This window comes from Halictus rubicundus, chromosome 4 (genome assembly GCF_050948215.1).
Source record: "Halictus rubicundus isolate RS-2024b chromosome 4, iyHalRubi1_principal, whole genome shotgun sequence".
Classification (NCBI taxonomy): Eukaryota; Metazoa; Arthropoda; class Insecta; order Hymenoptera; family Halictidae; genus Halictus; species Halictus rubicundus.
The window spans coordinates 5,305,383-5,318,067 of record NC_135152.1 but is presented as its reverse complement, the minus strand read 5'-3'; the positions used below and the strand labels follow the sequence as shown (position 1 = coordinate 5,318,067).

At 47.6% G+C, this 12,685-nt stretch overlaps 1 protein-coding gene across 2 annotated transcripts in view; it reads right to left on the bottom strand.

Annotated features, from left to right (window-relative positions):
- The window catches only part of Ubx (ultrabithorax), a 203,305-nt gene extending 195,008 nt beyond the window's left edge, over window positions 1-8,297 (bottom strand). For both annotated transcript variants that reach the window (XM_076786437.1, XM_076786436.1), the window contains exon 1: window positions 6,371-8,297. In XM_076786437.1, the coding sequence (XP_076642552.1) occupies window positions 6,371-7,046 (676 nt within the window). In that variant the 5' untranslated portion in view covers window positions 7,047-8,297. The remainder of the gene's footprint in view (window positions 1-6,370) is intronic.
- Window positions 8,298-12,685: the final 4,388 nt, after the last annotated feature.

Below are 12,685 nucleotides of genomic sequence, written 5' to 3'. Positions count from 1 at the left end.
TGAATTTGTGGCAAGACTCGACTCGGCATCATAACAGCAGATAACGTGTGACCGGGCAGGACCACGTCACTCAATTGCCATCTTTTCGGGAAACGAGATTCAAGGCTTCGGGTTAATGATACACCGTGGCAATTTCTTTTAAATTGAAATTAAATGAAATTAAATAATTAATTAAAATGAAATTAATTGAAACTGATCCTCCATTAGATCATTTATCTTCTTCAGAAGCAAGTAGGGTAACAATTGAAACAGTTCAGAATTTGTTACAGATTGAATTTAAACGTTCATTATTCTCTTATAGACACCCTAACAGGCACATGCTTGGTTGGCGTGTTAATAACTCCGTGTCACTCTCCGGAGACTGACTATGCAAAATTGAATGAGAAAATTGAAATGTTTTGAGATTACCTGCAAAGAAAAATGTGTCTCAATGTACTTTTTGCACTTATACGAATGAGTTTAAGCATTATTTTAATGGTATAAAATATCCATTTTGTGGACATCATAAAATTTACTCCAAAGCTAGCAAATGAAAAAGTCTTACAGATGGAAACTAGACACTATTTCTCACACTAGAAAAATATTCTGTATTTAGCTTCATTACAATTTTGATTTCACTGGTGTCCTATTTGGACAGAGCCTCCCAGAATTATCTAAAGAACCACCGTTAAATAAAATATTGAATCGACTCAAAAATAGAATCGATTTTTCTACTCCAATATCTCAAGAAGTAGTTTTGCCATTCTTTCTCTAAACAAGTAGGAAAATGGGATCTAAATGAATACATAAGTGGTTGCCTGTTAACCCAGAGGAATGTAGAAGTGCACTAAGAGCATTGTGGCAGTCCCACAAAAATTTCGGTGCATTGGATAGCTACCTGAGTTTTTCCCGTCGCAGCGACACCGAGTTTTTTCGTCCGGGACGACAATGGCAGGATAACGCGGAACAAGAATTAGCATTCTAAGGCAAGCCTCAGGGAAACGAGGCAGTTTCGCAGGGATAAATGAACGACGGGGTGCGCGGAGATAGTATTCGAAGGCTCCGTCTTCACGCCCTCTAATTACCCCATAGACGCGCGGCAGACCCTTCAATGAGGGGCCATAAATTTCCGTGGCGCGTTTGAAAACAGCCTCCGAAAGTGATACTGGCGGGACAGAGAAAAGGCTTTTGTGCAACGAGGCCGTGCGTCTCGGGAATTGCCGCGGAAACGCGTTCGATAAAAAACTTTTAACTAACCGGGACCCCCCCGTTCAATCATCCGTGGAACGATCGTGACTACGGCGACTACAAGCACCGCTCGTCGATTGCTATCTAAATAAATGTTGTCTATTCGAATAAAATCTTCGGGCGCGCGGTATATCTGCGGGGCGATTCATTAAGCCAGAAACGATAGCCGTTCGGGTTTACTTCATTACCGTGACATTAACGGGCCGAGACGTTTACATCTGAAAACGGTGGCGATACCGACGCGTCCGCGGCCAACCATAAATCACGGTGAACTTCAACCGGCGCGTTCTCCCTTTGATGTTTATCAACGGCAATGATACAAATGCATTCCGCGTAATCAGGTTCCTTCGACGAACACCGAGACTCCCGAGTACGCAGGCGTGCGCGGGCGCGCGCGCGCGTGCTCTCGACCCGTTTAATGTGTCCCGAGATCGTGTTCCTGTAACGCCGATCCGCCAATAAAACCGAGTTAATGATACCGTGTCTATCGGCCGTTGATTTGTGCGCGATTTGGGCGGCGTAATCGCCACCGCGATCACTTATTGCACACTCAGGACAGACGTTTACGCAAATACCGTCGTAGCTTTCGTAAATCATGCCGCGCGCACACCGCGGATACTGCATCGCGTGCCGTCGCACGTTCGATACCAACATTTATCGCATTCGCGACGACCGCTAGGAGAAAAAAAAAAGAACTACCGCATACCGATCTACAGGGGTGGCGATTACGCTAACAATCGCCGCGAAATTAATGCCGTGAATTCATTAAGTCACTCGCTCTGGGACGGTTGTTGGCAAGTGGCTTTAACCATTCCGTTTCAAGACGGAGCAAGGAGTACGTATGTTGAAATGGGTGTGAAGGATTATGTGTGAGGTTGTTGCAGGTGAGAAAACTGCAAAATCGCAGCAAATAAATTCTTCGATCAGGCAAAGGTGAGAGAACGGTAAAATGTTACAAGAAATTCTAGTGAAAGAGGAAAATTAAACTTTATAAATGCAAATGATAAACGTGTAACTTCAAAGATGCACAGCTTTATAAAAGGCTAGTAAAGGTAGCTCAAGTTGACCATTCATGAACGAATGCCATCAGTAGAGTGGCGAAAGAATTATTTTTAAACAATATTAAACACATTTTCATTCAACATCTTCACTCGTTCAATATAACACATTCTCCTTAATTTAGCTCTTATGTTCAGCTCTGTACTGTGAAACAAAAAGAGTATTTACAAATTGCATATAACGTATATTTCGCAAGTCTAAAGGGACAAAATGTATGTTATCCACAAATTTTGATCGAAATCTAACACATGATCGTGATTTATAAAAACTAGATATAACAGAGCAAAAAGGAAAAATGGATTGACCCGATTCAGTGAGAAGTACTATAAAACAGATTTTTGTCGCACAAAGATTGATATACGATGATATATGATTATAAATTCAACCAGAGTTGTTAAAGTCTTCAATATTTTAGCCTACAGTTACTGTTAATAAAGAACAAGTTAAAAAGTGACACAGTTTCGAGGAAGGCATCAATGAGATGTCCCGAAACACCTCATTACGGCCCCAAATTATTGCCCATTGCACTCGACTGTCGGCAATCATAAATTCAGTGAGCAGAATGTGCCTTTCAAGAGTACACGGAAAGATGTATTATACAAGACCTAAATGTAGCGTTTCACAAAACCCGTACCGCTAAAATTTCCCGCTAAATCTAGAGCACCTCCTTCCGTAAATGTTTGAAGTGCTGGAGCGCGAAATGCGAATAGATCTGCAATTTTTGTGGGGGTTTGTGACAAAAAGGCTGGCGAATCATCGATCGGGATTATTGCGCGAAAAAGGAGAGCGAGCCCGCGCGATTCACCGAGGCGCGAGAACGATGAACTTTTTCTGGCGTGGCCGGCGTCGTAAATCGTTGTTTATCATCTGTCCCGAGCTCGTGTTTTTACGCGGGACACGACGCGCCAGCGACACTGTCTCGACGGATTGGTTCTCCGCGTGCCGTGACGATAAAGCCGAATTATTTATTATAGCGCGCGAATGCCGGCAGACACGTTGATGGCTCTATATTTACCCGCAGACTTGAATCTACGATGAAATAATCCATAATCCTGTATCAATAAATTTTCCTACGCGCGTGTATCGCGCGCTTGTACCAGCAGAGGCGAGCAGCTACAAGAGAGAGAGAGAGAGAGGAACAGAAATAGAGAAAGAGCACTTCTCGAGAAATGAGTCAACGACTTTCGATCCGCGAAGCGCATAGAACCTGTTCGGCGAGCAGCAAAGCCGATCAATAATCTCGGCATTACGTGGCATCTTCGACAAGGCTCATAATCGGCTGCTTATGTCTTTGGTCTCCGTCGCGAGCGCGCGCGCGCGCGGCGTCCGCGAGAAAACGCGCGAGAGATCACTTTCCCCTGCACACCGGATCCATTGACTGCGAATACGTTTCAGTTGCTGAATGGAACTCCGAAGAGGTCTCCCCGTTTCCCGACACACAGAGAAAGAAAGAAAGAAAGAAAGAAAGAGAGAGAGAGAGAGAGAGAGAGAGAGAGAGAGAGAGAGCAGCAAGTTCAAACAAGAGGACCACGCCTACCGAATATTAAAAATTCTCCGGGCGGACTGAGAGCGGGCGCGGAGAGAGTTCACCGAAGGTTCGTTCAATAAAATCCCGTTTCTTCTCTCGGAATAAGCACGCGCCTACGTCACGAGGGCTCGTAAAATAATCCCTACACCTTTTGTATGCATAAAGAGAGAGGCTCTCGCGTGGTCCAGCCGGAAGAAAAAAAATAGGCGGACCTTATAAACCGGACCGTAGGGCGCGAGGAGGAGGCTAGAGAAAGAGGAGACTTCGAAGGAGACCGAGCGAAGCGGGTCAAGAGGGGACACGAAAAAAGGATCGAGAGAGAAAGAGAGAGCTAACTAAGATGAACAGCCTAAGACCCAGCTGAGAGCAGCCGGGGGAGGAGAAGCGAGCCCCGAAAGCGAGACAGAGATCGAGAGAGGCCCTCGGTGATTATATATCTGCCTACGACCAAGCGAGAAACTGCTAGGCCACCTATAGAGCGACAAAGACACCGATAGAAACAGCTGACTACCGGAATTCGGGGTTCCGGAGGGGTGAGTACCACGAGGAAGCCACTTGAACCCCAATTGGACGAGGGCTTCCCCATTATACTCGACGTACCCAACGATTTTACACGCACTTGACTCCATTCTACCTATCCACCAGACGTAACTTTATCGCGCGCTGCAAGACCGATTTTCCACGATCTGACGCTTCCTACCTATGGGAAGAGCTTTCTGCGATCGTGCTATTTACCACCGTCAGCAGCGGAAAAACGTCGGCTTTGCTCGATTGTTAGCAGAGCACCATGTCCTTCGTGTTCAGCTGCGCAACAGCACAGGTACAATCGCATGAATACGTAATTAACGATAAGTCCCCAATTATTGTCCCTGCTGTGACGCTCGCGGAAGTATTGCCTTTTAACCGGGAATGACGGATTTACACTTACATGTCGTCGAGCGAACATTCATTTTGTTCTTTCGATATTGCACTAATTAATTAATGTTTTAATTAGAGACTTACATAAACTGCGGCGTTTTATGCAAAATAAAAATTGTTTACGATTGCGAGACACAGGTAGCAGGCAAGAGTTTAATTCTGGTTTTAAGCGTTTCAGTAAGTGGTGTACCAATATTCTGGAATTCTTCTAATATTTTTATCGTTTCAAATCTCACTCATGTATATTTCACTGTTCATTTTCTTCTTGTTTAAACGAATAATTGGTATAAATAGACTGTAGATTTTTCTGCAAAATCTAAATTGTCATTGCAACATACAGGAGCCACATAGACATTTATTTCTTTTACTATATAGAATTTGATCTACTAATTTTTATTATATGGAGATAAAACCTGCAGTCTAGGTAGTATAAACGTACTTATATTAAGTAGAAAAAAATTCTTGTTATGTTAATTTTCCTTGTTTTCTGTTGTATCTTCGTAAACGTTCGTAATTGAGATCACGTTCAAATCAAATGCTTAAGATATGAGACTATGAATAAAAGATAAAAGTGTAAAACAAGAACGGATGAATATTAACCTAGAATCTTTTTTGTACCTCTAATTCTGAGCATCTTAAAGACTTCATTCGTCTTTATCCTGACTCGAGAGATCATTCTTTCATTTTACAGCGTTTTAGCGTCTACATTTATGTTCACTCTATTGGCAACATTTTGTGTCATTAATTTTATGTATCTGAAACAATTTTAAGTTTTCACATTCCTCGACCGGTTAAAAGGCTAAAGATCGAGTAAACATCTCCAAGAATTTCTTTCAGATTTTTCGGGGTTTTAAAATAGATGTTTTTTTCTCGCAAGCAGACGAATCACGGAGGCCGGTATTAATGACAACTCGAGGCGTCACTTTGCGCGTCGCTTTCGCGCGGATTAGTTATTGCTAACCCCTGGCGTTCGTGCAACACAGTGCATTGATTCGCGCAGAAGGCGGCGGAATATTTTTAGTCGGCCGTAGACTATAAATCCGTTATCTCGGGTCCGCCTCGTGACGGATACGTCGTATTTCAATCGGCGCACAAATAGACCCCCGTTGAAAAAGTCCTCTACGAGCTGTAACCGGTATGACGCGACAACGTCGACCTTACATTTGACGATTGTATACAACCGTGTCTTCCATTTTTCAGAACCAGTACCAAACGGAGGGAATGATTTGTTTCGATTCGTTCCCGCGGAAAGGCGTGTCGAACGAGAGACTCGGACGCTCGATCTTCGAGCGTGTTTTCCGCTTTGGGAAAAATCGTTCCGGCGATCGGGGAAACGCGTGGGCGAAGCTATACAACTGATCACGAGATGTATGTGTGTGTTTCACGTTAATCGAGCCGGTGACCGTGAAACGGGGAACACGATTTCGCGGAGCACAGGCACACAGGGCGAGGAGAGTGTAAGCCCGATGCCACCACGCCTTTCCCGACCACGTGGCCTTGCAACCACGGTGTATGCCTCGCTCCCCTAAGCTCTCCTGTCGCTTCTATATTTCATCACGGCTGTTATGATAATCGTCGGCGCGACGGAGAGAATCACGGGCTGAGCGGGATAAAGCGATCTTATGAATGTAAACTCACCTGCTATAGCCATCCAGGGGTAGAAGGTATGGCTGGCGTTGGGTTGCTGATGTAGTTGCGTGGCAACCGGTTGGCTCGCGGACGAGTTCAAACTGCAGGTGTTCCAGGACGTCGTGAGGGACCTCGAGGAACTGTTGTTACCAGGACTCGATGCCGGGTCACCGCCGACCAGGCCACCGTAGCTACCAACCCTCGTGCCCTCCGGGGTACACGCGGAAGGGCGCACCACCGAATTGCTCTGACTATTGGCACCGGAGGTCGCCGACTGCCAGACGTCCTTGACGGCCGCGGCTGCCATCACGGCCGCGTAGCCGTTCTGATGAGCTGCTGCCTGGTCCTGCTGTTTGCAATCCTTGGTTGCCGTGGTCGAGTACGAGGACGTGGTGTGCCCGGTCGCCTCGGGGGTTGTCGAGTACAATTTGCAGGCCGTCGCGACGCTCGCGTCGTACGGCGAGTCTTGGGGTGGCCTCGTGTTGGTGCCGCCGCCAGGATGTATACCCAGCGAGGATGAGGTGTGATGATGATGCTGTGTGGACGCGTACGGTGACATGCCCAGGCCAAGCGGGAAACTTCGGTATGCCGCGGCCGTGGCTGGATCGTGGTGTTGACTCGCTGCCCCTGTCTGATGGTGGTGGCTCCCGTAGAAGCCACCCGTCTGCTCGAAATATGAGTTCATTATCCCGGGTATCTTGAATCACTTGCACTGAAACACCGGCACTCGAGAGAACAACCGGAGACGGCTGAACGGGTTGAAGCAACCACCTCCGTAGAGAACTGTCCGTTGCTTCGGGTTTTTTTTTCGGGTTTCGAAATATGCGTCGAGCACACGCGGCTAGTCGAACGATACTAGTCCGTGCTCGGGACCCCGATGTGTCTCGGATTCGGGTAGAGTCCGGTTCACCGGTCGCTTATGATGTAGATGGTTGATCTATCGTTTGCGGTTCTTGGTTCGGCCGGGTTCGCGCCAAAAAGGCGAGACGTGAACGCCCGCGGGCTGTGTACCGATGGTACGCTGTTTGACGCTGACGGCGACAGGTGACAGCGTTGACAAGGGACGAGCAAACGGGCATTAAACCGCCTTTTAAGAGGTCATAAAAGTCATCGAGTAGGTAGGTCGGTAGGTATAGAGGCGGCGTCGGCGGCTTGCACCCACAGTGTCAATGTCAGTAGGCCGTGGGATTGTAATTCAGAATGGGACTCATGGCAACGGCGGGGGCTGACTTTTATGGGTTTGTTATGGATACGGCTACCGGCGAGAAGCGTGAACCGGCGTCGGTTGTCGGCTCTAGGTGGTGGAAAACAGGCGATGATCGTTAAACTGTTACGACGCAATAAACCGGGGTAATAAGACGGGCTATAAAACTGCCTGGTTGTGGGTCTCTCTACCGCGTGCGCGCCCGTCGACGGTTCGGTCGGCCGGCACGCGACGATCTCTCCCTCGCGAGCACCTCTCTCTCTTTCTCTCAGTATCCTCTTTCGAAATGCGTGCGATGATTTCGGTTCGGTCAAGGCCCGGGGCCCCGGTGCGTGGTTAATATCGGAAAAGACGGTCGATATCTTTTTTCAAATGTGGGGGCCAAAAGCAAACCGCTGACTCTGTCCGCACTGCACACTAGCACTAGTCGAAATGTGACTTCGCTGATGACTGTGAGAGGTTCAGTACGAGGCGACGTACGAAGGGGATCGTAACGAACCACGGTATGCCAGTGCGGTGGTCCACGGCACACTACCGCTTTTCTCGCGCCCCGTGTACCGCCACTCTGTACCGTCCTCTGTCTCTTGCCCGCTCGTTCGCCTAGTTTCGTCTCTCTCTTTCACCATCGGCCTCTCTTGCTTCCACCGTCGAACGTTCCTCTCTTTCTCTCTCTCCCGCCTATCGTAGCCCCCGATTCTCTCCTCGTCCCACTCTCTCACTCTTTCTCTCTGTCGCTCCCTCTCTTCATTCCCTCGACCGCTCCTTCTCGCTCGCGCGCGCACACTCTTCCACGATGTACTACGTTCCAACGAGAAGCGCGCACCGCGCCGGGGCTTTTCCTCCTTGTCTTTCGTGCAACGTCCCCCTCTCCAACGCGATAACCGACTTCTCTCGCTTGCTCCGTTGTCGCTCGCCTCCCCCTCCCCCGCACACAACGCCCCTCCACGCTTGCTCTCTCACCCTCTCGTGCCATCTCGCTCCACCTCTCGCCGGCGTGTCGCGCGTGTCCTCTCTTTCCTCCCAAACCGTTCCCGAACAGTCGCTCTCCTTCTTTCCTTAGCTTAAACTACGGTGCGACCCCTGTCGAGGGCTCGGCCAACTCCGGCGACATGCCGCGAGATTAAATTCATACTGTGCCCGAGCCGTGAAACGCCGTGCTGCCGTGGACGATTCTAGGTTGTGACCAGTCGTTTTCAAAGATCAAGATGAAAATATTCGGAAGAAAACGAGGAAGGAAAAAGAAAATTCCATCGTGTAGAGAATCGAAGAAACGGGGAAAAAGTCGAAACGGAGGGAAAAAGAGTAAGACATAGAGTTACGAGGGCCAAGAGGGAGACGAGAGAGGTACGAGGCCGCGGCAATCGCGCGCGCGGCGGAGGGGAGAAGAAAACAGGGTGCCAAGGGAGGAGGTTATGCTTAAGGACCAATCAGAATTGAATTCGTCACGAGTGCCGCGCCGGCAGAGCACGAAAATTCCTACGCCATGTGAAAGTAGTTCCAAGCTGGAACGACGCCCATGACCGGCTAGGCGCCGCCCCGCGTTGCCCCCACCAGGCGGCAACGCGCGAGCAGCCGCGGATACAGACACGTCGGTCGCCGTGCGGTAGAGCGAAAGCTGCACGCCACACGCGCGTCACGCAACGTTTCCTCTCTCCACTCCTCTCCTCAGTCTCTCTCCCTCTCTCACTTCATCTCTGTCTCTCCTTTCGGCTCTCCACATTATACACGGGTCCGCTCGTGGGGATACGTGCACCGCCACCTCTGAGTTCCGCGGCGAACTAACGCTGCCAGATCCATTCAGACGTTCAAACGACCAACATCAACGAGGCACCTTGCGATTATTGTTATTGGTGAAAGCGGTCTCGCCAATCGTGCCTCGCGCCCGCGCTTGATCGACAAGAGGCTCCGGTAAAGGAGGAGAGAACGAACCGTGCCGAGGTGCCGGGGAGATCTCGCATTTCATCGGATATGATGACTTCGATTCAGGTCGAACCGGTCCGATGTTACGAAGCGTGTCCGAAGTCGGCGGATGACGACGCGATTGCGAGCACCGGCGACAGGAATGTTATCATAAACGTCCTTTACGAGATACTTGGGCGTTTTACGAACCAATTAGACCACGGCCGTACAATTAAAACGCCGTAAAAGTGGGCCTCGTGAGAGGCGAGCCGAGCCGGCCGAGCCGAGCCGAGCCGAGCGCCGTGGCGCGCGCCGCACCAGTATCGGGAATGTTTATTGGGATGTAAATGTCGCTGGATTATCGCCCCCGCGGTTCGCACCTCGTAAATTATTCCGTAACGAGCCAAGTAATGCCCATCATAAGCTGCTCTCAGGGGCCGGCACCGGACTATTTGCTCGTTCACTTTCGCCATTATGAATGTTTAGGATATCACCCACCTACTTCGAAGCAAACCTCGAAAAAAGGGGTTTATAAACACAGCGGCCCGTCTCGCCGAACGGCGCCATTTATGACCAATTATTCAGACATCATACAGGCTCATGCCCGTGCTGGAACACGTCATTTGTCACTTTTTACTGCTCCACCGAGATATCACTCTTTGTTCAAGATCGCCTTCCTCCACCACTTTGTTGAGATTATGACGAGCAGACGCGTAAATCTCCACTATAATCTCCAATATTTTCATAATTTATTGTTACGTGAAACGTCGTTTTGCATGTTGCTATTGTGAGACGATAAAGCTCAAATTTCATAAAATTCATTTTTCTTCATTGATTACTTCATTTACTAAAATTGAATTAGTAAGGCAAGTATGCTCAATAAAAAAAAAAATGCACTAAAATGCATTTTGTAAAATCCATTCATCTCCTACTGTGTATCTATCTTGTATACACTGATTGTTTTATGCGCGAGATCAATGGTGGCGGCTCGTCAGCACAATTGTCAAAGGGTCACGTTGATGGAGCTCTTGATGAAGAGACTTGACGCCGTTTTCGCTTTTGTGGGACTCCGACAGGTGGCACAGCCCGTTTGGTTGAAAATCATGACGGCAATAAACTCCGGTTTTATGACCACTTGAACAGAATCGTAAAAGTCAGGGCCTTTAAGCTTATAGCATGGTAGGACGCGTGTCGAATATGGTGGGGGCGTGAAGAGAGCCACCATAACGCGGAAGAGGGGGGAAAGGGTGTTCGGGGCTGTGTGGGTAGCCAAAATGGGCCTAAATGCCCCTTTTAAAACGCCATTGAAGATAACCAGGCATCCACTAAAAGGGGTTTATTTAATGACCACGGTTGTTCTCACAGAACCGGACACACTGCGGCTACTGACGACAGTCACCCGATGGCTTCATGATTATTACAAGTTTTTTCTTCGCCGCTGTTGCATTCCCTCTCTGATCACCTGCGTCAAGAACTCTATCCGATGCTCCTTTTGTACTCGACGGTGAAAAACAGAAACCAGTTAGATTCTAGGCCTCGACGAAACTTGGATCTTCGCCCCATATAATAAACTAATAATTTTTTACATTATCCTCACAGGATAATGATCCTTTTTCCTAGATTGAGCTAGTTCCTAGGTTTGTATGGAACCTAGACCATCTTCCCATATAATAAATTAATAAATTTTTTATGATTTCCTCATAGGGCTGTGGTCCCACTTGCTAGATACAGTATCAACGTCAGATTTGGCACGGTCGTAGGTACCATCTTATCTGAAGTGGATGACGGACAATGCGGTTATGAATATCGAATAAAACCAAAGTGGCGATCAGGTATCCGAAGATGGAGGAAGGTATTAGAGGGCGTAGCTATAGCAACGAGAGAAGATGGACACGAAAGCAAAGGGGCCGTTGCACCCGACTCGAGCAAATCTGCACTCTTGCTAAACCAGCATCCATTCTTCATCGCTCCGGTGGCTTCGGCTTTCTTCTGGTCTCCTCCAGCATGGTTCAACGCACTGCTCGGACTCTCATTTTGGTTGGTCTTTCTTCCCTCCTCCAACCCCACGGTGTGGTGCCCCCCATCGCTCGCATCTTTCTCTTTTGCTTTCTTATACCTCTCGCCCCACCCCGCACAGCTCTCCCCTGGGAGGCCGGGGATGAATATTCGATCATGAACGAGCGTCAGAATTTCAGATAAGCGCGATTCTCGTCGTCGTTATTCGCGCGGATCGAAACTCTGGGGGATCAACCTGTGATGTAGAGCCACTCGCGGCGGTAGATGATAATGGCGTTCTAGGAGGTCTATTCTTGCAGTGCAAATAGTTCGTTCTACAATGATACGAAGACATTTTTAAAGTTGTTACAAATCCTTGAAACGATTTCTTCAATATCCACACCTTCGTTCCAACACACTGTCACAAAATTTCTTCCTTCATTCGTACACACTTTTAGTTTATTCTTGTGGCGTAGTTTTTAATTTAAAAGTTTTGTCGATTGCATTATGATCCCATTTAAATTCAGGAGCGATTGTAGGTGTAGTTAAATTTTAATAGAGAATTTTGTACAGCTTAAAATGGAACTTAAATCCTTAATAAAATACTACATGTTTCCATTAAAAAAACTGTTGTCACCTCCACATGACATTTCATGATCATTACAATGTTAAATATATGTGCTTGTCGCGTAAAAATCGTACAATTTTTATTTGCAACATATTTTCATATCCACGCTGTTCAATATCTTTAAATAAAGTCAGAAACGCTGCATACCATTGTAACACTTCTCTCCGTTCAACTGCTTTTCAGACAAGAAATTCACTTGGAGCATTTCCACTCCAGAATTAATATCCAACATAAACTGTTAATGCATTTTAACATGTAACAGTGCACAGAGAATAATAAACAACATATTGCAAAATTTCGACGCCCAGTTTCGTGCACGTAAGAACCGCTTTCCAGTTGTTAACAAAAATAAATGGACATTTGGACATCCAATGCATGTTTCATACATTTGCGACGGTGTCGATTGTTGCAAAAACGTTGGGAATCTAGTGCATATTGATCTGTAGTCCATCAAGAGTGAAGTCGAGATCCTTCGGTCCGCGAAGGACACGGAAGAAGTCCTGTTTGCCATCTGGCGGTTTCCTGCGGTATTACCTGGCTGCGAAATCAGAATCGCAGCTCTCTGCAGTTCTCGCAGCCGATATCCTGATCAGGTGAT